The sequence below is a fragment of the Phodopus roborovskii genome, unplaced genomic scaffold (assembly GCF_943737965.1).
Source record: "Phodopus roborovskii unplaced genomic scaffold, PHOROB, whole genome shotgun sequence".
NCBI lineage: Eukaryota > Metazoa > Chordata > Mammalia > Rodentia > Cricetidae > Phodopus > Phodopus roborovskii.
In genome coordinates, this window is record NW_026126599.1 from 2,694,462 (window position 1) to 2,720,442 (window position 25,981).

A 25,981-nucleotide genomic window follows, 5' to 3' on the forward strand; every position below is an offset into this window, starting at 1 on the left:
GACCAGTCACCTAAAACTGCTACAAGATGACTCAGCAGTGGGAAAGCACTTGTCACATGAGTTCGGGTCACTGGACAAGTAGCAAGCACAGCTGTTCCCCCCAGGCTCCAGTGAGATAGCAAGAAAAGAGACTGCCTGAAAATCATGAAGAAGCTAGACTGACCTATATGGTGACCAAAACCCTGGCCTCAGATCCAAGAATTCACAGCACCAATGGTTCAACATCCTGTCAGTGATAAGAAAGGGGCTCACAAGACCCTGAGAAGCTGTGGGCAGGGAAAGTCTGCCTCTGGATGGAAGAGAATCAGTTCTTAACTGGTGTAGAAGGTACTCAAGTGCCATAACCCCCACCCATGTTCATTCAGTAGGCAACCCTAATTAAATGCAGCGGGACACACATAAAAGGCATAATGGAAGGAAAGAAAAAGCAAAGGAAAAGGTGTGATAGGAGAAAAGATAGGCTGAGAAGAAAATGGGGTTCAATGGGATGGGATCAGAGAGCATAATGGGGAGAAGTGATCAAAGCACATCACATATAAGAATAAAACTGTCAAAGAATAGAAAGTGTTTAATGGCATCCACTTGTTACAAGAACACACAGAGGCTGCTCCAAGCCATAGTAAATTATGAATGGTTCGGCTCCTTCCACCATTGAGCACTTCAGTGGCTGCTGGAGCATCCACCCCAGATCGGTGCCAAATCAATTTGGCTTTCATGAACCAGGTGATTATTCCATTGCCTACAAATTCTTCATAGCTCTCTGGTCCCAGACTAATTATTCCACATCTCTGTCACTGAGTGGCATTTGTCACCAGCCACTCAATCACTTCTCATCACACCAGATGGCTCTTCTCAAAGTCTGGCAGCCCATTCACAGGGCACAGTGCCGGTCACTTCCAGGATGTGGGGGAGGCCTTTGCAGTGTGGAAAACAGGCAGCTCAGGTCATGAGACAGCGCTCACCAGGGAAAAAGTCACCAGAAGCTCAAGTCACACAAGCTGTCTCAAGAAGAAAGTGGCCCCCATGTGAATCCTGCACAGCTGCTCCAGTGAGCCAGCCAGCCCTGGTAGGCAACATCTAATCAGCAGGTCCTCCACAGGATGACAGGCAGGCATCTCTGTGGCTCCTGAGGCCAAGTCTGAGGCAGAACCAAAGAAACAATAAAACATGACCAATTGCCAGTTGTGGTGGATGCCTGGGAGCAAAGCCCTCCAGAGGGTAAACACGGATATCTTGAGTTTAAGGTAGCCTAGGCTAAATAGCCAGATTCTGTCAATAAAATAGAGGCTGGAGAGATGGCTCATTTATTCAAGTGCTTGCCACACAAGCATAGGAACCTACCTTTGTCCTCATGAACCTTTATTAAAAAAAAAAAAAAAAGCCAGAAATGGTAGCATGTTTGCAAATTCAGAGCTGAGGAAGTAGAGAAAGAAGGATCTCAAGGTGGGCTAGCCAGGCAGCCTAGGTAAGTCACCAAGCTCAAAGAAACTAGGTGGACAGCTCCTGGGAATGACATGTAAGGTTGACCTCTGACCTCAGCATGCAACTGCATGGCTGTATGCATGCACACGTGCAAGTATACACATATACACACACATACACACAGGCACGCACGCGCACACACACATACACACCAAAAAAAAAACAAAAAAAACAAAACAACAACAACAAAAACAAAAACAATCTTCTATCCAAGAGGGTGAAGATTTGATCTGCCACCTTGACTAATAGCCAAGAACCAAAGAGCATAAGCAAGTCTGTACCCTCTTCCAGGAGCCAGGCCTGTCCACATCTGCAGTTCTGTCATCCAGCATGTGATTTGAGACCACAGCAGCTGCAGTCTGTCCTCAGTCTGTTTGAACAGAACTCCCTGAAGACCCTTGAGTTCCGAGAGTCAGGAAGAGAAGACCCTCCATGATGGGCTGACCTACTCCATGCCTGCCAGTGCTCTTAATATGGGCCAGCCAGGAAGAAGGAAGTAAACCCAGGACATAGGCCACAGTACAGGAAACCCAAGTGGTCTCCCGTCCAAGAGTTGCCTGTTTGATGCCTGCATGAGGGAAGGACAGCAGTGAGCAGAGCTGGCCCAGTGGGCTACAGACATGAATGGATGAAGGGGCCAGGCACGAGAGATCTCTGCAGAAAGGAACCTGAGTTTGCAACTTGCAGCTCCCCAGGCTCGGAGCCAGTGGGCCCTCTACTCAGTACGGGACAGGAGTGAAGCAGTATTGTGGTCCTGATGTTATACTCAGAGAATCCCTGAGCCCCAAGACACCAGCTAGGATCAACATGGGGGGGGGGGGCTGGAAGACGCATGTGCCTCTCTGGGACCGTGTCACACAGGACAGGCTTCTGCTTCCAAAGGCTCATCAGGGCTCCCTCTGCCACCATGACTGGAAGTGTTCTCCCTGTGCAGCTGCTGTCCAACACTATATAAATATGAAGATTCCCAGGGACACTGAATAAGAAACGCATGAGACTCAGGACTCCAAATTTCTCCTGAGCAAAGGATGTGGTTCTCTCAAGAGACAACTGCACGGAAAAAAAGCTGAGGAGGGTAGAGGACTGTCATCTCCTACTGAGAGTAGAGCAGACACATGGCTAGCCTTGCTGGTTCTTCACCCCATCCCAAGGACCATAAAAAACAAATATGGCTATTTGTGCCCACATACCAAGTTGGTCCAAGGAGCTGGAGCTGGAGCAGCTCAGAGAAAAGCCAAGAGCCATCCCCAGGGCCCTGTCTGGACACAGGGCCCAGGCTTAACACAGCAGGCCCTGTCAGAGGAACAGACAGGTGGGCTGCACAGAGGGACTCATGGCATCATGGGATCTGCTGCCAGCATGGCCTGGACAAGTCAGGAAAGCTGTCCTGTTAGGATCCAGTGAACTGTGAAGAAAACATTTCCTCAGGGGAGAGGGGTGCACCAGGAGGGTCTGACAGATGGCAGACACCATGTGGCAACTGAAACCTGCCTACCTCAGAAGCATCTTCCCAGCACCAGGGATCTGGCCTCCAGGGCCTACACATCACCCTGTTGGATGCCTGGCCTCAGTCCAAAATGAGAGCCAGCCATGTACTATAGCCTACCAAGGAGATACTGCTCCTCTCCTGAGTTCCCTGCATCCAGTAGCTCTACTCTTTGCAGTCAAGGAAGACCTGGGTGAAATAAGCCTGACTATAAGTCAACAAGGTTGCCCGTATGCAGCCAGCCAGAGGTTGTGTGGCAGGCAGAGTCTAGCTAGCACCATCAGGGCATGGCCAATGGGGTGAGGCCTCAATCAACACACAGCTTTCACGTGCTTGCTTCCTGCAAGTCCAGAAGATACAACTGCAATGTCTGCGTGTAAAACCCGGGCAGGTCTGTTCTAGAACAAAGCCAAGGAGACCTAAACCACTACAGGAAAGGAAACTGGATACCAAAGAATCTAACAAGGTCAGAATTACATACTGGAAACTAACTTTGGAAGCTATTTTTAAAAAACTAACAGTGAGAAGCCAGCCAGATGGCTTTCCCACCAATCCTAACAACCTGAGTTCAATCCCCAGAACCCACATGGTACATGGAGAGAGAGAACCAGCTCCTGCAAGTTGTCCACATGTAAGCCACAGGCATCTGCACACAACCTTTAATTTTTAATTTCTATTTTTGTAGGGATTTTGTTGTTTGTTTGTTTGTTTCCATAACAGGGTTTCTCTGTGTCCTGGAACTTGTTTGTAGACCAGGCTGGTCTCCAACTCACAGAGATCCCTGCCTCTGCCTCCCTGAGTGCTGGATTAAAGGCGTGTGCCACCACATCCTTTAAACGTATTTTAAGCTGACACCAAGATAGGTTTAGAACAGATGATAAGAAAGTCATGGATCTCCAAGATAAATCACAAAGCATCTCTCTTGGGGCAGTTTGCCTGGGTTAGTGACCCAACTATAGTAGGTGACAGGCTATGTACAACATGGAACCCACACCTAATATATGAACTATGTCACCATTTTCCAGACTACAGCAGGACTGCAGATGCCATAAGCCCTGACAGTCTTCCCCAGTAAATACTCCTGGGGACAGCTGGGTGAGTAGACTAGACAACTTGGGACTAAGAATCAACTCAAGTGGCCAGAGATAAATTCTCTGTGCTATGAACAGGACTGCATGACGGGAGACCTATACCCCAGGACCTTGGCCATTCCCTGTCTGCGAGTCCACTATTTACAAATGAGCCCATATATCTGATGGGTTCTTGAGCACTAGGAACTTCGCTTAGGACAGACAAGGGCACAGCCCCCTTGGGGACAGCACATCCAACTAAGCACATAAGGGGAACTTCTAGAATGCTCCACGAGTGGCAGAGCCCAAAATGATTAAAAAGAGGTGGATGAACATTCCAAGGTCCGATGAAGCACAAGCCTCTCACTTCTCCAGCTTTTTATGGGAATCTATATTAAAAAATGGTTTAAACACAATAAAATCTGTTATATTTATGACAAGAAAATATGGAACAACCATAAAATTAGCAGAGCATGGAAATGAGAGGGCACTGAAAGTCTCCCTAACAGAAAGACAAGAGACTGTTACAGAACCACTGATCCTTGTCTGCTGCACCCATCCCAAGAGACAATAGGCCCAGGCACTGGCAGCATATGCCTGAGTACAAAGCCTACCCACCACATGCTCACAGTAGGCCCAGGCTGCCAACCAGTAAACTACAGGTAACTCAGGGGAGTCCACCAAGTCCACCCTTAATCTTCTACTTCACGGTTCCACAATCTCCTCCCTTCAGTCCCTCAGGTCACTGAATGCATCTGCTCTCTCCAAAGTGCAATAAGGACCACAAAAGCCTGTTGTGCCCAACCACAGGCTGGGGGGGGGGGGGGTGACAAGGACCAACCTACATAGCTAAGAGGTGACTGGGCCAAAGCTAGGTAAGGACAAGTCATCACACTCAGATCAGCATCCTTTGATTCTCCATGCTAATAGTCAAGTTCTAGGGACTCTAAAGAAAGGTTAAAGTGAGCATGTGACTTCAGGAATCTCAACTTCTCTAACTCCATCTTTGTAACTGTGATGGATAAACTTTCCTATTGACCCAGATGATTCAGAATCACCAAGGAAACACAATTTGGGGTGTGTCTGGAAAGGAATTTCTAGATTAACTAAGTAAAGAACACACCCTAAATATGGCTGGCACCATTCCCTCAGCTGGGTCCTGGACTAAATATGGAGAAATGGAACTGAGCACCAGCCTTCATCTCTCTGCTGCCTGACTAGGGACACCATGGAGCCAGCCACACTCCCCTCAGTGACTCATTAAGCACCTGCAGAACAGCCTGAGGAGGGCAGTGCAGCTCCCCAGCACCATGTGAATGCCAGCAGCCTGCTGTAACTCCAGAAACCTAGAGACAGAGAGTCCTGGGTTCAAGTGAGACCCTGCCTCAGTACATAAGGTGGATATCAACTTCTGGCCTGTACCCTACAGACTCTCTCTCTCTCTCTCTCTCTCTCTCTCTCTCTCTCTCTCCACTCATCCATACCCTCCCCCATCCAATGCCCTGAAACAGAAACCTCATTTTCCCACTTACAGGAAGTATGAGGAGTCTGGTCTTCCCACAGCTTGACTATCCGCCTTTTTTTTTTTTTTTTTTTTTTTTTTTTCCTAGGACTCAACAGTACCCCATTTTTTGTGTGTTCCATGGTTTATATGTCCAGTCACCTCTTCAATGAGTCCTAGTTGCTTCTAAGGCTTTGGCAATTAAAAATAAAGCTTGGACTGGGAAGGTGGCCCAGTGGGTAAAGCACTTGCCATGCAAACAGGGGGACTGGAGTTCAGAGCCCTAGAACCCAGGTAAAGGCAGACCTGGTAGTGCACAGCTAGGAGGGAAATGGAAGGCAGAGACGGGGAATCTACAGACGCCTGAGAGTCAGCTAGCCTGACGTACACAATGGATGCCCCACAAAAAGACCCTGTATCCAACAAGGTGGAAAGCAAATACTGGCATTGAGATTGTCTTCCAATCTCCATACATGTGGCACACACATGCCCACTGTGACACATGAACACACACATACACAAAGAGGTTAAAAATAAAGTTGGTATCGTTGCTTCCATGCAAGTTGCTGTATGCATGCCAGTTTCAATTCATCCAGGTATGCTCCAGAAGGTGCAACTGCTGAGCCATATGGTGAAAGTATGTTTACTTTTGTAAGAAACTGTAAAATTGTCTTCCAAAATAGCTGTACCATCTCGGATTCTCACCAGCAAAGAACAGGAGCTCCTGTCTATTCCTTAGCCGGCATTTGGTATGGCCAGTGTTCTGGATTTGAGACATTTCAATAGATGTACAGAGGTGTCTCATTTTAATTTACAATTCCCCAGTGACATGTGATGGTGAACATCTTTTCAAACGCTTATATTTGCCATCTGCTTCTCTCTTCAGTGAGAAGTCTACTCTCAGATCTCTTATCCATTCTGTTAACTTCATTGTTACTGCAGGCTTTTAAGGGTTCATTGTATATTTGGTATTCTGGTAATTGTTCAACATGTATTTTGCAAATATTTTCCCATGGTTTATGGCTGTTACTCTTCCACCACCACTGCCCCATGACTAAAAATTGAAGCTTAGCTTTTGCACATGTCACATACATATCACACATTACCACTGTACAAAAACCTCAGCATCTCACTAGGGGATTCTAGGCAGATGCTCTACCATTGAGCCACCCCAGCCCCTTACTGGGAGATTCTAGGCAGATACTCTATCACTAAACTAATCACTAGTCCTTCTTTTGGATTTGAAACAGGGTCTCTCGCTAAGTTGTTCAAGCTAAGTCTGAACACACTCTATGGCCCAGGCAGACCTTGAACTTGTAATACTCTTGCCTGAGCCTTCCTACTAGCTGGGATGACAGGCCTGCCCCACTACTTCCAAGTATGGCTTCTCTTGTTATTCTATTGGCAATATAGCTGGCAGAGTAGACTTTTTAATTTTAATGAATCCCAGCTTATCAATTATTTCTTCCAGGAATTGTGCCTTTCACAGTGGGTATCAAAGTCAATACGAAATTGAAGGTCAGTTAGATTTTTCTCCTGTCACCTCCTAGGAATCTGCAAGCTTTGTGTTTTACATGTAAGTTTATGATCCCCCTGGATTTAGCACTGGTAAGAGGTATAAGGCCAGGGTCTGAGTTTCTTTCCTGTGGATACTGACTTGCTCCAGAGACACCTGTAGAAAAGCCCCTACTCCCTGAGCCGCCTTATACTGCTGCCAAAGTTAGTTAGCTGTGCTGGTGAGAATCCAGAGCCCTTCCACCCTCCAAGTCAGTCATGCTGCCTCCACCACTGCCCCTCCCCACTCAGTCAGATGTCAGCCACCTCCTTCATTCTTCCTCAAAGGTGTCCTGGCCGATCTAGGTCTCTTGCTTTCCCACATTGGCTTAATAAACTATGTGTCACTGGGAGTGGTGACTTTAATCGGGAGGCAGAGGCTGGCGGACCTCTGTGAATCTGAAGCTAGCCTGGTCTACAGAGCAAGTTCTATGACAGCCAGGGCTACATAGAGAAACCCAGTCTCAAAAAATAAAAACAGGGCTGGGAGAGATGGCTCAGAGGGTAAAGTGCTCTCTAAGCAACACGAGGATTCAAACTGAATCCCAAGAATTCACACTGGGGGAGAAGAGGTATGGCAGCATGTACTTGTAATCCAGGAACTGGGGAAGTAGAGGCAGGCAGATCTCTGGGGCACCCAGATGAGCCAGCCTAGCTTGCTTGCTAAGTTCCAAGCCAGTGAGAGACCTTGGTTCAAGAAAAAGCATCTGAGGAATAACAGATAAGACTATCCTCTGGCCTCCACATATGTGTGTAAATGAGTGCATCCTACAACATAAGTACAACCACCAACATTAACATGTACACACACACATATACATAGACACATACACACAAAAAAATGCACAAAATAACTTCTAGAATTGTGGTTGAGGTCACACTGCATCCAGATCAGTTGGTAAGAGGTGGCATGTCTCTCTGAGTCTTTACAACTTTGGTTTTTTTTTCTCATCAAACTCATAGTTTTCCTCATACAGGTACTACCCATATTCACAACCTTTTCTTTTCATTGTTTGATATTTTTGTAAATGGCAGTATGTTTCTGAGTTTACATGCTCACTGCTGCTGCTGGGTCATGGGAAGCAGAAGAACCAGGCACAGTGACCTGTGTATAGCCACCCTGGTCTTGGCCTTGTGATCTAAAGCACTTGTTGCTCTATAGCTCTGCTGTTGTTGAATCTCTGGATTCCTGCAGAGACAGATAGACAAACAGAGAGACAGACAAGCAGACTGACACAGACAGACAGACTGACTGACTGACACAGACTGACACAGACAGATGGATGGACAGACAGACGGACGGACAGTCAGACAGAAGGGCAGCCCACACAACCACATTCCTACTATAAGAAGCTGTACACACCCAGCACTGGGCAATGGGGAGAAGGCAACGGACTTCAACAGCCCACCACAACAGACTGACCACAGAGGTAGACATGGGAATCCACTAACTCCTTAACAAAAAGTAAAAGAGGTGACACATCACTACTCTCACTAAACCTGGCAGCATGCTGCCAAATGCCTTCCTAGGGAGAAGAATGTAAGAGCTGGAAGAAGGTGGAGTATCAGGGGACCCAGACCTCTGCAAAAGAGCCTGTTGCACTCCTAAGTACACAGTGATCACTTGACAAAACCTGCATGAGACTGGGGCCCAGACTGGGCCAGTCAATGTTGTATTATGGATGGAGAAGGGATTTAGGAGGCCCCACCTCTCCCTTAGGAGATACTGGCAGTTCACAGCTGGTGGATATGGTGGTTCAAATGAGAAATGTCCCCCACAGGCTCCTATATTTGAACACTTGGTCCCCAAGTGGGTGATGCTGTTGAGAGAAGTTGTGGAGACTTTAGGAGGAAGACCTTTTCTAGAGGAAGTAACTGGGGGCTGCCTGGGAGAGTATAGTCTTGCCCCACTCCTGTAGGGAGGGGAGTGGTTGCTCAGGCAGGGACCCTCAATGACAGAGGCATCTCTGACTCTGCCACTACCAAAATGGCATGACTTATCCGTCTTAGGCTTTTCTTCCAAAAGAAGGGGAAAGTGGAAATTGGGGAGGGGTTGGTTGGAAAGTCCTTGCAATACAAGAAAGCATCACTTGAGTATGACTCCCCAGCACCCACCTAAAAGCCACGGGTAATAGTGGATGCCTGAAATCCCAGTACTGGGAAGGTAGAGACAGGCAAGTTAGTCTAGCCAAATCAGAACCTAAGCTCCAAGTTCAGCAAGAGACTATGTCCCAAAAAAAATGAGGTTAATGGAGGAAGACACCCAATGTAAACACACACACACACACACACACACAAACACACACACACACAGAAATGGGGACTGTGTCTCCAGGATCCCATCAGGAGTTAAGGGTCATACCAGTGGGACCCAGAGTGTGACAAGACCCTAGGGGATGGCTGTGGGACTGGTGAACTATACTGTGTGCTGGACATGGGATGGGCAGGGCAGATTGGAGAGAGGGCCATGGGACAGGACAGCTGGCTTCCATAATAATCTCCATGGCAACAGAGCTAACCACTCAGAAAGTGACTGCATTCAGGGTGGTGGGGGTGAAGTTTTCTCTGGTGCTTGAATAGAAGAGGGAGTTTCACATTTTATCCATTTCTACATCCTTTAACAATAAGAACTTATTTAAAAATCTATGAATATGTAAATACCATTTTAAATATGGATATACAAGACACACAAAGCAACCATCCGGCAAGAAATTTTAATGGCAGCTCCCTAGCTGAACACAAGCAAACAAGTCCAGAACCCTGGCCCTCTCCCACTCCAGGATGGTAGGAGAGGACAATGGTCAGGCATAGAAGGAGGGCAATCTGGCCCTGAAGAAGGAGCATGCCCATCTACCCACACAGGGCCCATCCTCAGGGGGCTTTTCACCCTCACAGCTGTCTCTCTAAACCATGATCAAAAACAGGTAGACATAGCTAGGGAACTCAGAACAGTCAATAAAAGACCCAGACCTTGCTCCAGATCCCAGTATGGACTGGGTGTGCTTATGGGGGAACAGAGGAGCCAGACTTGGTCTCAAGGCACAGAAGTAGAACAAAGGCAGCCTGAAACAGAGGAGTGTCTTAAATAGGGCCAAGGCCAAGCTAGGGTTGGGGCTTATATCACTATGTATGCGCACGCACGCACGCACGCACGCACGCACTCTCTCTCTCTCTCTCTCTCTCTCTCTCTCTCTCTCTCTCTCTCTCCTGCACTCACCAGCCCACCCCACCAAAGAATGTGATAGCAAAGATCACACAGAACAGGACAGAAAGAGAGCTAAACCCTCCAGGGAGACACCTGTGACAGATGTCCACTCATTGCAAGGTCTTTCCATTCTCTATCTCTCCCTCCCTCTCTCCCACTAATTGGTCACAAAATTTATAGACTTGATTCGGGATGCCACCACTGGGGAAGCTATGGAAGGAAACTTCAAGGAGTAAGCCGACAGGGCTCCGAGTGCTGCAGGCACCATCTCATGTCCAAAGCTGGGCATTGCAGCCAGTAGCCAAGGCCTTCTAAGGCTGACCTGGGCTGAGAGCTTAGGCTGGGCCCAGCTCCAGCACACAAACTCTGGGACAGTGCTACTGGGTTATGTTCCTGCTTTCGGGGGGGGGGGGAAGGCAAGAACAAAAAGGACAGGAAAGGTAGACTTGAGCAGAGGGGCCAGAAGTCCCTAGCTTAGTAGACACTGTGGGAGCTACCAACCATACTCCAGACTCATGTCCTGCCTGCCCTCATGCACCCCTCAGAACGCAGTGTGCTAAGGGGGCTGTATAAGAACTATGGTGTCAGATATCAGCCCACTGGTTCCCTAACCCAGAACAGCAGCACACCGTGTCTATTCTATGTCACCCAAGCCTACCAGTTAGAAGGTGACTTTCCTAAGTGTGCAGACTAACAAGACTTCAAGGACAGTGCTACACAGCCATGCTCAAAGCCCTTGTCTGATAAGCATGTCAGAGGAAAAGATGATGGCTGGGGGCCATTACTTGGTCAAGTACCACAATGCCTAGTGCATTCTGCAACCCAGGTCACAACCAGAGCAGATCAATTTGGTGTGGACAGCCTGCAGAACCAAGCCCAGATCACTACATGAGTGGCTCCTAGAAGTCAGGCTCAGTGCCAACCCAGAAATGACATAAAAGTTAAAGAAGAGGAGGTCAGGATAGAGGGATTATGCCAGGTTCTCACCCCCAGCTTCCAAAGAAGGGCCATGGAGCCCACTGTCATGAGGAGGGAAAGGTGGAGAGGCAAACAGTACTCAGTACTTCACTCCCCGCTGCACGCACCCTGGCCTCCCCATGTGACCATGGCTCCTAGCCAGGCAATCCTGGGGCTGTAGGAGCATGCCCCTTACAGGACAGCCATGGGCAACATACCCCAGCTCTATGCCACTAGGGCTGCAGAAGGCATGAGAGCAGGGTTCACGCTCACATAGCTGTTCTCCCCCATTTCAATGTGCATTTCAAGTTGCTTTTCATTCTGTTTTGCTCCCCTACCATCAAAACAAACAAGCAAACAAAAAATAGTTGTGATATTATAGGATCTAAACAAAACCTGCATCCACTAAGAAATACTCCCTCATCTACTTTTATAATATGCCAGTGGAATGCACATACTTTACATAGGTTCCATACTTCTGTATCACCATTCCTGTACCTGCACAGAATTACATGTATGTACACAAACACACACAGCATGGCTCCTCCCCAGTCTGTCTCCATCTCACCCCTTCCTCTCTGCAGACAGCCTAGGGTGATATCATTGCTGCCCAGCACCCTGTACTGCTATGGCCACTGATGGCAGGCCTGTGCTGAGGCCTGGTGCACACAAAGTCCTTCCAGTCCTGCTTAGCACAGCTTCAGACCTGACACAGAAGCTGCCTCCAAGGTACCATGTAAGAGGAAACTGGAGAGAGCTTATTGCTTTGGCACTGAGCAGAATGGGGTGTGGCCTCCAGTCAGATGTTCACAGTTCTAAGACATTCAGCTGCCCCAGCCTGAAGCAGGTAGATTAGAGTTGACAGATGCCTCATATAATACTGGGGCCAAGTGGCAGACCAGGTAAGGCACCAACTCCCCATCTCAGTTACTGCCACACCTGGCAGAACAGGAGCCCAAATGTCAGGGAACAGAGGACAACAGGGAAGGGAGATGCAGGTGGCCTTACAGGCCACAGCCAACTCAACAACATAAGCCCATAAGAAGCCTGAGCCATCACAGCACCGCATTCTTAAGCTGATGGTATGTCCGAGGGGTAGGCATACATTTACTCGGTGAACACCTCATGGGGGTAGACTAGATGCTGGACACACAGTGACCGGGTCTTGCACACTCCCAGAGCACCTGTGTGTTGTGGAACCCTTACCCTAACCATAACAGCCATTACCATTCTCAGTGCAGCAACTGCCGACTACTCACAAACAGCACTAAGAACAGGCCTGTCACAAAAGGGGAAGGAGGAGGGGACATTAAATCCTCACCAGAGAGTTCAGCCCCTCCCTCCTGCCCCCTTTTCCCACCTACTGCCCCAGCTACTTGTGGTCTCAGGAGGCCCTAGAGGAGACAGCGTGTAGAAAGTGTCTACTGTGGTAACTGAAGTAGGGGCTCCATCCATCTATGCAGCTCTGGAGACATCATCATCCATGCTGGTATGAGAATTTTCAGTGACCTGACTGTTTGGCCAGGGGAGGGGGGGGGAGAGTCACCTAGACATCTATAAGTAACCCTCAACCATGCGTGTATGTACGGAAATCCAATAAACTCACAGGTTCTCCAAGGCAGGCAGGTGGAGTCATCACTTTGGTCTGTTACTGCTTTCCCTTGTAGGGAGCAGATATCTATTTGTGTCTCCTCAAGGAAGGTTCACCCAGCAACGTGGAAGCAGGGAGGTGTCCTGCCCAAACGAGCATATGAACTGATAAGGGGAAGGACAAAAGCCAGACAGCAGAAATGCCACTTGGAAGGCCACGGTGCAGCAGATGAGAGGCCAAGCTGCAGTGGTGAGGAAGCAGGAAAGTCCCCAAGTTGTGTGAACGGGTGTAGCATGTCCTAGAACTGTACAACCACTGACAGGTCAAAAGGGCAAAAGCAGATGCACTCAGAGTTCACACAGCTATGGGACAACAGGAAACAATGTCAGTGAGTCTCATGAAACCTCAGATGATGCTGAACCCAGAGCAGCCAGGGAGGAAGGCTGGGAGACTAGTCCAAGCTAGTGGAAAGGAGCTCCAGGTACAGCCAGTGGCCTCATGGCTTGGACAGGATGTGAGAGAGGACCAAAGTCCCAGGCCTGTGGGACTGCCAATGGTTCTGGCTCATCCAGCTCAACTGCATAGAGCATGTGCTATAGCTGTGATGTTGCCAGACTCACTGTAAGACAAGCTGGGTACAGACCCTGCACTGAGGGAGACAAGCAGATGGACATAGATAGAGTTAGGCAGAGGCAAATGTACATTCATTTAAACAAGAATTCTAGCTTTGATGGGTCTGCCAAGCCACCAGGGGAAATAAGACACAAGGCCAAGAGCATAGTGCTAATGTACATCGGGGAAGAGACTGGAAAGACAGCCTAGAGGGGGTGAGTGCACAGACCCTGGACTAAGCTAGGGCAGGAGCAGAAGTTGCTGGTGTGGTGAGAACAGCCTGGCAAGGAAGCTGCACCCTCTCTGGAGACACAGCACCAGGGGAAGGCTCAGGTGTGGGGACAATATGCCGTGACCTGAGTCATAAAGTGTCCCTCAAACAGCTGCATAGAAAGCAGGTTTCTAGAGGCAAGTGTAGAAAAGAATGACACAGTTTGTCGCTTTAGAAAAGGCAGCGACAGAGAGTGCCGTGAATTCTAGCATGGAGGAAACAAACATACACTTCAGCAAGACTTGAGATAGGGCACAGGGCTAGGCCTATAAGGATGGGGACTGCAGACAGATCATAGCACAGGAAGCAGATGGCAGGACAGTGACTGTCTGGCCAGCCATGCAGGGCCCATGCTGGCTGAGTTGTGGAAACAGCAGTGTTTGTAACCATACTTGCAGTCTCATCACTAAACTGAAAGCCAGGAAGCTCAGCCAACAGACTAAGCCTCCCACAGTCCATAAGGAGCCCAGACAATAGTCAGCTCAAAAACAAGTATTGATACAATCAACCAACTAGTGAAGGGAAGCCTGGGCTACAGGGGAACTGTACATCCCAGGAAGCAAAATGCAGGCTCTCTCGGAGTGTTCCTCCCTAGGCCCAAGCCAAGAGTCTAGAGGTACATGAGTAATGGCCAGTAGGCCCTGAAGAAAGCTGGCCTGGAATGGCCGAGGGCAGCCATGCAGTTACAGTGAGCAGGTCCCACTGCATACATGAAACGCACCATGGGAGCTGCCACGGCAGTCATGTGCAGAGAGTCCACAAGATGCAAGTTGACGCGATTGCTCTGCCAAAGTCCATTCATACTGGCTAGAAAGAGCCAGACGGACATTTGAGACCTCTGCCTCTGTCCCTGTCAGGCCCAGGAGCAAGCTCATGCCAAAACAATAAATGGCTGAGATGAACATAAGACCTGGCAGGGGACACAGCTATGGGAAATGGGCCGGGCCAGGGCTGGCTGCTCGCTGCTCTTCTCTTGCCCACCCAATCAACCGTAACAAATTTCAGCATCATCCCCATTGTCATATATTCGTCCCCAGGCCTCACCTGGCAGTCATCCACCAAAATTCATCTTGCCTGTGGTACCCACTGTGAACACCCCAATGCCGGGACTGTCAAATCTCAAGAGCTGTTCACTATGGGTCCACAAACATAGATGACAATAAAGATGACTATGGTGCCTATCCAACCCTTGTTTACCATTCCAGACAACAGACTGTATCCTTTATAGCCAACCTTTCTCCCTCATGTACACACCCCACCCAAAAAGGTAAATTCACTGTGGACAGGCTAATTAAACTGTCCAAGGACATACAGTGGTCCTCAGTGGTGGAGCTGAGATCCAAACACGGGCAACCTGAGTTTGGAGCCATCAATAACTGTTCACCCCCATCACAGCTCCAGGATGCAGCATGTCACCCCCTTGGAGGCACAAAACATGTCCCTGCATCATTAATCTTGAGCACCTGTCACTGGCTTTGCTGGCCTCTAGACAGCTTGAGAGCATTATAACTCATGTGGACACCAGCTCACATAGGTGACAAGGCCTCATTATACTACAAGATGCTGTGAGAAGGTGGCCTAAAAGCTCTAGACAAACAGAGGCAAGAATTATGACTAGAATGCTGAGCTTAACTCACTCTTGGGAAAGAAAGTCAGAGCAAAGCCTCTGTGACACAGATGGGGTGATGCCCTCCACTCACTGTTTCTTCTTAAGGCCCCTCTGCTAGACAAGCAGGTGTCAGCAAAGATCTGGACCACGGGTACCTCAGGACTCTACACACCTGGCCCCCGAGTCCCACCCTATGTTTGCAGGCATGGGCTGCTCTGCCCAGCAGCAGGAGACCTTCCAGACTATAGCTACATGGTGAGGCCACAGCAAGTGCAATCCTGGGTCTGAGCAGGTAGCTCGTGAAAGCTGGCTGGGAAAAGTGTGCCTCAGTCCCAAGTGCTCAGCCTGGCCTGGATGGAAGGTGTGGACAAGGCAGAGTGGAGGGGGAAAGTACTGTGTCCACATCACTACCCAGCTTGTCCCTAGTGGCTCTGCCTTACACAAGCATCTCAGAAGGGGCCAGGATGGACAACCTGAAGCGGCCCAGACAGCAGCTGTGTCAGGACCTCCTAGGCAACCTGGACTCCACCCTCAACTGTAGAAGCTTGAGAGACTGATAGGCTGGTTCAAGTTGTTTCTACTGCCTCCCTGCAGATCTGGTGGGATTCAAATTCACCTTCTGCAAAATGATTGAGGGGATGGGAACCATACCTTCCCAGGACAAATCAGACACTGCCTAGGGTGTGCTAGGAAGAATAGTCTAAGCAAGGAAATACCCAATAATAATACTGGTTGCTCTCATCACAGATATCAAAGAGGCCCTGCTCCCTCTACCACCCCTCTCCCTATCCAGCAAAACACAGAAACCCCCTCAAATCCCTGCACAAGCTTCTTGGTTCTGTCAACATTCACTAGGGCACAGGGGACCAACCTGTAAGAGTCTAAATGACAGCCTAACTGCGTAGTCAGTGAGCCTCTTACCTGACACTCACTCACTGCACTTGAGCTGTGCTGGTGATGCAGTGGTAGACCTGGGCCCCTGAACTTCTGGCTCTAAAGAAGGAGGAGGATTTCGAGCGGCGCTGTGCAGACAAGTATAGTAGACAGTGAACCGAGGACATACCCAAGATCTACATCCAAACCCCAGGCAACCTGACTGCCCCTCAGCCACAAAACCAGCAGAGACATTATCAGCCATACAGGACAAAAAGCAAAGCCGGCATGACAAAGCGGGCAAGGCTCCTGACACTGTAATCAGATCCCGTTTGAAGATGCAGAGGATGCACGGGCAGGTCCTGACAGCCCCATCCATATCCATGATGGATGGTGCCTGTGAGCTGTGTGGGATGGGTGAGAAGGAGAGCAGGCACAGCCCGATAGCTCACAGCAGCCTTCGATGGGAATGTACAGGCCAGGACCTTCCTTGAGGATTCCCTATTGGTGCCCACTAGGCATGCCACCCCTTTGCCCACCAAGCAGCAATCTGCCCAACCCTGGCTATACATATCCTGCACAGGAACCCTTCCCATCCCATCCTCACCAATCAGAGAGCTACCCAACACCAGGGATGCAGTCCCTAACAAAGCTCTGCAGAGACATGTTCTCCACTTCAACAGACAACATTCACCTGAGCAAAGACTACCAGGCCTTCCCCACCTACTGAACAAGACACACAGTCTAGCCCTCCATTCACACATGCCCTGTAACATTCTCTCCAACCCCCAGTCCCCTCTACCACCCACCACCCATATCTCTTGCTGCTCAAAAACCCCAATGCCCTCACAGGAGGAAATGCAAGCCCCACCTCTGGGCTTCCACCCAAACACTCACAGAAATGAGAAAACAAATTCAGCTAGATGGGATAACACACATATTATCCTAGTACTAGGGAGGCTAAGGAAGCAAGATTAAGAGTCCAAGACTAACATGGTCTACACAGGAAATTCCAGGGAGTTCCAGATCAGCCTTGAAAACAGGAGACGATGTATTTTTAAAAAACAAACAAACAAACAACAACAAAAAAATCAGTTCAGCCTAATGAGTTCAGAACCACACCTAACATCTAAGGATTAAGGTCATCCCATCTCAATGGTTAAGAAGCACTTTCCGGATCCTGGCTAGTTGGAAACTATAGGCTGTGACATCATCTGACCTTCCCAGAGGGAGATGACATCTGTGGTTCCGCCTCCTGTACCTCACCCACACAGAGCTCAGGTCAGAGCCCTGCTTAGCCTTCCCTGAGGCATGGCACTTTCCCACACATGCCAGGACCTGCTGAGGTAACCAGCCAACACCCAAAGGCCAACTATAGCAACACCAACTAAAGTGCTCCAAGGAGCTGGACCTATAAACCTCTCGGGTTTCCAGTCATGGGTGTGTACACAGACTTACAGACACAGCTAGTGCTGGCAGATGTAGATGACACACACACTGGTTTGGGAAGTGCTGTACACTTGAGTTAATGTCCTCAAGCCCAGAGGTGTTGCCATGCTCTTCACAGAAGAAGACGGGGGTGATGGGGTGAGGGGGTGGGAGGTGGGGATGTTCTGTCTTCTAACAGCCAATGAGCATCCTGAGACCATGCTGAACAAACTGCACTTTTCCAACAGCAAAACAGGGGCTTTTGTTTGCAAGATCCAGACACAGTCAATAGGTGGAACGGTGGACAAGAACACAGCATGATGGGAGTACATGAGGTATGACCAGAACCACCACAGCCCTGCAGCACATGACCTGAGCTGGTACTGATGGTCTTCTCCTCAGCAACTATATGTCACCCAAAAGAAAGATCCACAGTGCCATGCCTGTTCCTATGTTAAGATGGGCCTGCCCTGTGACACCCTCTGCACCGCAGGAGGCTGTACCCCCGTTCTCTCCTTCCCATGTCACCTAAATCTGCCTAACTATCTCCAAAAGACCAAGGAAAAACATTTGGCCTGTGGTGCAGACCTGCACTGTATGCCCAGGACCCAATGGCTCAGGTGCCCACACTGGGATCATCCGCCCAACCGCCAAGGCCTGTGTTAGCTAGCCAACTTCCCATCCTGAGGTCAGATTCCATCTGGAACCTGCACTAAAAAGAAAGTTAGGAGCCAGCACACAATAGTCTGGGAACAGAGTCTCTCTCTGCTCACCTCCTGAGAGGCCTGAAAGATGATGCACCAGAGGCCCCAGGTTGGTAACCATCCACCCCACCAAAGTAGCAGCTACTTTAGTCTAGGCATCCCAGTGTCCAGGCATGGCACTGGACTCCACGGAGACCACTGGTTCCCACCTTACTCTCAGGAGCCCTGGAAACCTAGCTCCAGTACCTCACACCTCAGCTCAGCAGCTCTACTCTGCGAGGCTCATGAGCCAGACAACTGCTCAGCCAGCTCCATGAGAAGCCTGCTTCCAGGCTATTGAAGCCACAGAGAACAAGGAGTCGTCACAGGTTCCATGTGGTTACCGACCTGCACAGAAGGCCAGCACATAGAAACCCAAAACAACTCATCTTGAAATGATGTTCCCAGGGAGGCAGAGGCAGTACTATAGGCTGTGCCTCTCCTCCCTGAGATCTGCTAACTAGGGATGATGACATCCTACTAAAGAGAGTGAAAAGCCAGGCACACCCATGGGATGTCCCAATGTTACAGCTGTACTGCCTCAGGGGGCCCCTCAGCCCTGTCTGCACCTGGCACAGGCTGACTCAGCCAGGTATGTTGTGAAGTGTGGCAGTGGGCCCCCTTCCCCATGGCTCTCAGGCAGACACGAGTCTTACTGAGCCCGGCCACAGCAGCTAACTCCTGAGTGGGAGGGAATCGCAGACAGGTTTTCCTTCTCTTTAATAGTTCATTCTGTTTCACAGTCAGAGGAAAATGAAGAGGATCGCCAGGCAAACGTTCAAACTTTAATTCCAAATCACTTTTCACGCCTGTTTCATCTGACAGTGGCTTTGAAAGCAAAAGGCAATCTTTATCATGTGAGCTTTCTCAAGTAAATGGAAGTGATTATGTCCAACATAACCAGATGCTTCTAGAAGCCAATTTTCAGAGTGACATCAGCACTCAAAATGAGAAACCCTTCCTTCTGGCTAGTAATAAATGATTAAAACACTGTCTCCACAAGAGGACAAGGCTATGGCTGGATCATCAACAATAAACAGGCTGGCTCCATGCTCCCCCCAAGCCCTGTCCATGCAAGGGCCAGGACATTTAGGGCACTAGAGGCTCTTGCCCTGGTCGCTGCAAACAGCCCCTCCCCTGGCTCTGCAGAAGTCCATCCCACTGGCCTCAGTCAGGTAGCTCAAGCACAAATGGGCTGACCTTGGGCTCACCATGGCAACCCCATCTTCTGTCAGTACAGGATCTGCACAGGCACACCGCCCAGTTTTGGTCACTGAAGGGGATCAGCTGAACTGGGGCTCCAGTAAAGCCTTCCCTATTCTAGAAAAAAACTCAAAGAAGACTACTTTTTGTCTTTGGACATTAACACTAAATCTGGGATGGCACTTCAAAGTCACAGTGGCCAGCCACAGGGACAAGAGCCCTAGCTACTGTGAAAGAAGACCAAATGCATTTTGCTTCGGTCTTTGGTTCCTGGCAGAACCCTAACACTCTTGGGCTCCACTAGGTGAGAGGCCTGTCTGCTGGCATTCTCAACAAGTACCTCTGCTCATAAGATAAGCCAGGACACCCCACAGTGCTCAGGTGGGAGCCAGTCACAAAAGGACTAGGAAACAGAGGGCAGAAGCTCCTAGCCCCAACCAGTGACTTGGGGCTGGGCTATGAAACTCTTCCCAGCAGGATTTGGACACTTTGTTGTTGATGAGCACACCAAGGTGACAGAAGGGGGGTGTAACTGAAAAGGGCAATACCCTGACACACGCCTGCTCTGAGCACCCTCTATCAGGCTGCTCCTGGGCTGGATCTGTCAGAAGAAACCAGGAGTCTTGAGGGAGACACTCTCCTGGCTTCCAAGAATCCCCCAAGCCCGAGGAAGGGTGGTGGGATGGAAGTGTGGCTGACCTGGGAATCTGACATTTGTGCTGACATCTGAGCAGACCCAAAGTGTCAGAGCAGAAGTACAAAGCACAAGGTTGGTGTCAGGCTTGGGAAAGCAGTGTTGGACAAAGCAGGAGGTGTGTGGTATAGGAGAACAAGCAGCATGGCAGGCCAGGTGGAGTCTCATAGCTGCCCCTGGACATCCTACTGGACCATGGAACAAGCATGCCTGCTGCTCATCTCAGGGTGAGATTTCTGTCACTTGTGATCAAGGACATAGGCCAGATGGGTTGTTCATGTCTGTGAGCACACAGGTCTGTACACATCACACATGCATGCTCCCAAGAGCCTTTCAGAGTCCACACACTGCTATGTGGCAAGTAAGGCAGCATTTACTCCTATGGCTCAGACCATGGACCCACGAGGCACAGCCACCTGTCAATGTTGTGACTTGCATTCATACAGTTTAAATGAGTCCACCTGAAGAATTCTTATATGAAGTGGATGTAATAAGAGGCCTTTAGGCCACAGAGGGCAATGACCTTCAAAGGGACCAAGATAACTCTTAGAAATCCTGGGCTGGTGCTCAAAAGAGCAGTTAAGACAAAAACCCAACCCTTCCCCTCTAGCTTTCTCCAAAATGCAAACTAGCACAAAACATGCACGCACACACAAACCATCTGCTGTCCTAGCAGAGCTACCCACTAATAATGATACCATTGTGCCCTAAAAATACAAAGTTCTTGAAAAGCATCCAGCCCCGGGTACTATGTAACAGTAATAGAAAACAAACACTTCAAGTAAACCAGGAGGAAGGTACACAGGACTCCAACTGCCCAGAACGAACCCCAGGCCATCTACCTGCTGGTGATGGTGTTATTCTTCTCCTTCAGGGTGAGCTCTCGCTGCTGCAGCTCAACCACGAACCTGGAAAGGTCCTCTGGAGTCCTGAGGGATAAAGAAGGTAAACTCAGTTCCTGTTGTCTCTGGACATGGACCAAATTGTGCACACAAAACAAAAAGCCAAAAACCATAGCATCCACTGGCAATTCAGAAGTCTGCATGAGTTCATCCTGCAGCCCGAGTGCAGAGCAGCCAGTACTCAGAGCATCCAGGTCCAGACACAGCCTACCCACCTAGGTAGACAGACTACTTACAAAATACACCTTAGAGCTATGGAGATCATTCAATTGGTAACATATTTCTGTACAAGCATGAAGATCTAAGTTCAGTTCCCAGAAGCCATATTTAGGAGAGAAAAGAAAAAGAAAGCTGGCTGTGTTGGGCTAACAAAATGACTCAGTGTAAAGTACTTGCCACCAAGCCTGAGGGCCTGAGTTCAATTCCTGGGCTCCATATTGAAAAAGGGAATCATTACTTCAAGTGATCCTCTGAGCCTCTCTCTCTCTCTCTCTCTCTCTCTCTCTCTCTCTCTCTCTCTCTCTCTCTCTCTCTCTCACACACACACACACACACACACACACACACACAGTTAATTAAACAAAATAGAATTAAAAATATTAGCATACAAAGCTAGAGGTGCTGGCACCTGCTCAGTACTGAGGTTGACACAAGAATATGCTTAGGGCTCTCTAGTCAACCTAACCTACTCGGTGAGTCCCTGGACAATAAGAGACTTTATCTAAAAGGCAAGGTAGATGGCACCAAGGTTGACTTCTGGCCTCTAAATGTGTGTATACTACAGTTCTCATGAGCAAGGCCCTGGTCAGTCCTGAGTATAGAGCCTGGGTAGAGATGAGCTACCCCACCAACCATTCATGGTACAGTGGGCTGAACTCTGACCTTACTACAGCCCTGTGTGAGGGAGTGGAGATGTAGCTCAGTGATAGAGTACTTGCCTAGCAGGCATATGACCCAGGGTTCCAACTTCAGAATCAGAAAAATACATCAAGAATCCCTCTTCATCCCCCTCTCTGCAACACAAGGTCACAAGAAAGCAGCCATCTGAAAGGTGGGGGGTGGGTCCTCACCAGCACTGAAACATCTACCTGCAGACCCATGAGAGGTGAGTTCCAATCCCCAAAGCCCCCCACCTGTGGGTCTTCTGGCAACTGAGACAGGCTATGAAGTTTCTCTTGGCAGAAGAGGCAAACAAGTGTGCCAGGCAAAAGATACCTAAAAAAGAGCCAGTCACAAACTGATTCTGCACTTGAACTACACATAGAGAGAGTAAGTAACATGTATATTCTTATATTCACAGAACACACCCTGGAAGCATGGCTCAGTGAAATTGTGCTTTCCCGCAATCAAGATCTCTTCAATGCACTGTGTGAATTTCACAGACTAAGAACTTACAGTGCATGTATATGTTAAGTATAAATAAAAACAAAGAAAAGAAAAAAAAAAGTTAAGGAAATGGGTGGGAGAGACAAGGTCACAAGGGAGAAAGGTACTGGAAGCACGCAGCACAGGAAACAGGACGCTCGGACACTCGCACTCACCATGTGCTGTCAACCTGCCATGAGCCCTGGCACAGGGATGAGCGCATGGGGAAGTTGGGGAAGAAGGGGAAAATAGTCTTTAAGAAGATGCAGGAAGCAGTTCATCACTGCTTGATCCCACTGGAAGTGAGGATGGCAGTCGGCCTCTGCCACCAATGCTGAGCCTGGTGGCATGGAGAAGGAGCTTTCAAGATCTGTGAAGTCACAGGGGATTCGATCATAGATGCAGCCTTCACCTCGTTCCTGACCAGAGCCCAAGAACTGCCAGGTGCCGGCTGAGACTTTGTGCTACAGATGCCTCCTGACCTGTGTGATTAAAGCTACTCAGAGATGCTTCTAGGCACTCTAGGGATTAGCAAAGTGCTTTCAACTACAAGGCATCCCACCGAGTGCCACTGTGGCCTAAAAATACCACTGCCAGTCCAGTCCAGCAAGCGTGACACTCGCACTTCACAACTACAAAGTGGAAGGCACTCAGGGCCTCTGGGGCCTCCGACACATGGGATGACAGAGAAGTGACAGTTCCAACTGCAGCCCAAGCTGTGGCATCTGCTGCCGAACAACCGTGGCTTCAGCTGCGAGGCCTTTCATGGTCTGGTGGGGGGCTCTCGGGGAGAGGTCTCTTTGTTCCATGAACAGCTGAATTGTGACACAAACTCAGCTGCAGGCACAGAATGCAGTGGGCTTGAGCCCACTAGCTTATTTCGGAGCCGAAGACAGTTCCAGCCCCAACTGCAGCTATTTTGAGTTCTAATAGCAGGTGCCATGGCTCTCACTGAAGCCATAAGTGCTAGTTTCACAGTGTCTAAAAGACACCCAATCCCGAGGACACCAGTGTTGAGAATGAATGAAGTGGCAGCAGCCACAGACCCAATTAGCAAACACCAGGCCATGAGCTCTCTTCCAAAGTGTCATTCTTTCCAGAGAATAGGAAACCACAGAGCTGAGACCACCGTCCAAAACTGCAGGGACTGGGCTACAGCCAGGGCCCAACCAAAAAAGAAGGGAAGGAGGGAACAGAGCCCTCCACCACCCCCACCAAGATGGATGCATTGTTCTTGCAAAGAGTATGCCAAGTCCAGAACAGAACACATTAGACTGCAAAAATTTGTGCTAAAGGCTGAAGAATAACAGCATTCACTGCTTTGGAGACACAGAATCAGACTTTTCCTGGGACTGATGAGATGCTGGTATTGAGGGACTAGGGCAGAGGACAAGCAAACATCACATGAAGTCAGCACTGCTTGGCAGCCTAGCGCTGTGCCATGCACTGCAAATCTACCTGCAGTGGCTGTGCCCACTGCCCACAGCCCTTAAGTCAGCCGCAAGAGTTGCAATCTCAAGTCCTGAGGCCATAGGCTCCAGTATATTAGAGGCACAAGTCTGTGTCGTCATTAGAGCTGGGGACTGCCTGTGACAGCCTGACTACGAAGCAGGCAATATCACTCATCCACCTTCCAAAGCTGCCAGTTCCAAGCATTCAGAGGAACAGTCCCTTTCCCTGAGGAAGGCAAGGCAGAGCTGGCTGCTGTCTCAAGCACAGAGGTTTGCCACAGCAGCAAAGAATCAGCAGACCCTCATCACATGACATCCCTCCTCCTTTTTGGAAATGAGGTCACACAGATGGCCTGGCCAGGCGAGAAACAGGAAGGCAGATGCTGTTCCAATTCACAGCCATTACCACATTCCCTCCTCAGGTCCCACATGTCCCTTCTCCAGGGTGTTTCTCCTGTAGTGTGCACATACAGCTCTCCTGTCACTTTTAAGTGTCTGCTCACTGTCACCTGTCTTTAGCTGGGCTTGCTCCAGCCTACATATCTACAACCCTATGCTTCACCATCAAACCCTGTTCACTGTGGGTCCTGTTTGCACCAGTATCCTCCCCAGACAGTTTAGACAAAAAGTGAGTTCCAGGACAGTTAGGGCTACAGTTGGGTTCAAGATGTGACAGAGTGCCTGCTCACGTGAACCAGGTCCTGGGTTCTACACCCAAGTACTAGGGAAAAAACAAAAGCAGGTTCGATGTTACTGGCCAAATTAGAGTCTACCCAGATGATGAGATCTGGATAAAATCAAGAGAAAAGAACACTTTGTGTGTGTGTGTGTGTGTGTGTGTTGCACACACATACATGAAATATCTCCAAAATGCATTACTGCATACACATTACAGGTGTGGTGGTGCATGCCTTTATCCCAGCACTTGAGAGGCAGAAACAAGTAAATATCTGAGTTCAAGGCCAGCCTGGTCTTCAAAGTGAGTCCTAGGACAACCAGGGCTCCACAAAGAAACCCTGCCTCAAGAACCCCTCTCCACCAAGAAAAAAAAAAAAAAGTAAGAAAAGCAGAATGTGAATACATTCTGTCATTTGAACAAACCAAAAAATTAAGCATGGTTATTTTGGCTTGTGGATATGCTAAGGATGTAGGGTACAAAGAAAGCAGAAGTGGTACTGGACAGTGGTGGCACATGCCTTTGATCTCAGAACTTGGGAGGCAGAGGCAGTAGGATCTCTGTGAGTTCAAGGCCAGCCTGGTCTACGAAGTGAATTCTAGGACCGCTAGAACTGTTACACAGAGAAACTCTATCTCGAGGTGAAAATAAAAAATTAACAGTACAAGTGGTTTCCTGGAGAGAGTGAAAAAATAAGCAGAGGCCTTCCCTACAAACATTTCTAAGCTTCTTATTTTTAAATTGTATTTATGTATTAGGGATTGTGAGACACAGCACATGCCTGGAGGTCAGAGGACAATGCACAGAAGACAGTTCTCTGCTTCCACCACATGGATCCTGGGGATTAAACTCAGGTCACTGGGCTTGGTAGCAGGCGCCTTCACAGGCTGAGCCAGCTCACCAATCCCTTCTTAAATATTTTATGCCATGGAAATATACTAAATACTAGGTAGTTAGAGACTACTTATTTCAAAGTTCAACTCTGAAACTTATGACACAGGTGCTATCTAAAAATCTCTTTAAAAAAAAAAAAAAAAGGAAATGTGTGATTCCCATGACAAATTAACACATGGAAGTTCGACTATAACCATTTATACTCGGGCAATCAGATGATTCCTAAATGAGGTTCAGCTACATACAGCACAAATGACTTGCAATATAAAAGAGGCCATTACAGGAGTATTGGTGAAATTTTTAGTGTGTGTAGTGAATGTGTGATACATGTGTGATATGTGTGGTGTGTGGTGTGTGGGGGTGTGCCTGAGAGAGAGCGTGTATGAACTGTTGTGAGAATGGAACTTTCTATCT

General features: G+C 48.8%; 1 protein-coding gene across 1 annotated transcript in view; it reads right to left on the minus strand.

Annotated features, from left to right (window-relative positions):
* Mad1l1 (mitotic arrest deficient 1 like 1) overlaps nt 1-25,981 on the minus strand; it is a 304,513-nt gene that overhangs the window by 222,495 nt on the left and 56,037 nt on the right. The window contains exon 10 of the mRNA XM_051205386.1: nt 21,122-21,208. Coding sequence (XP_051061343.1) covers nt 21,122-21,208 — 87 coding nt within the window. The remainder of the gene's footprint in view (nt 1-21,121; nt 21,209-25,981) is intronic.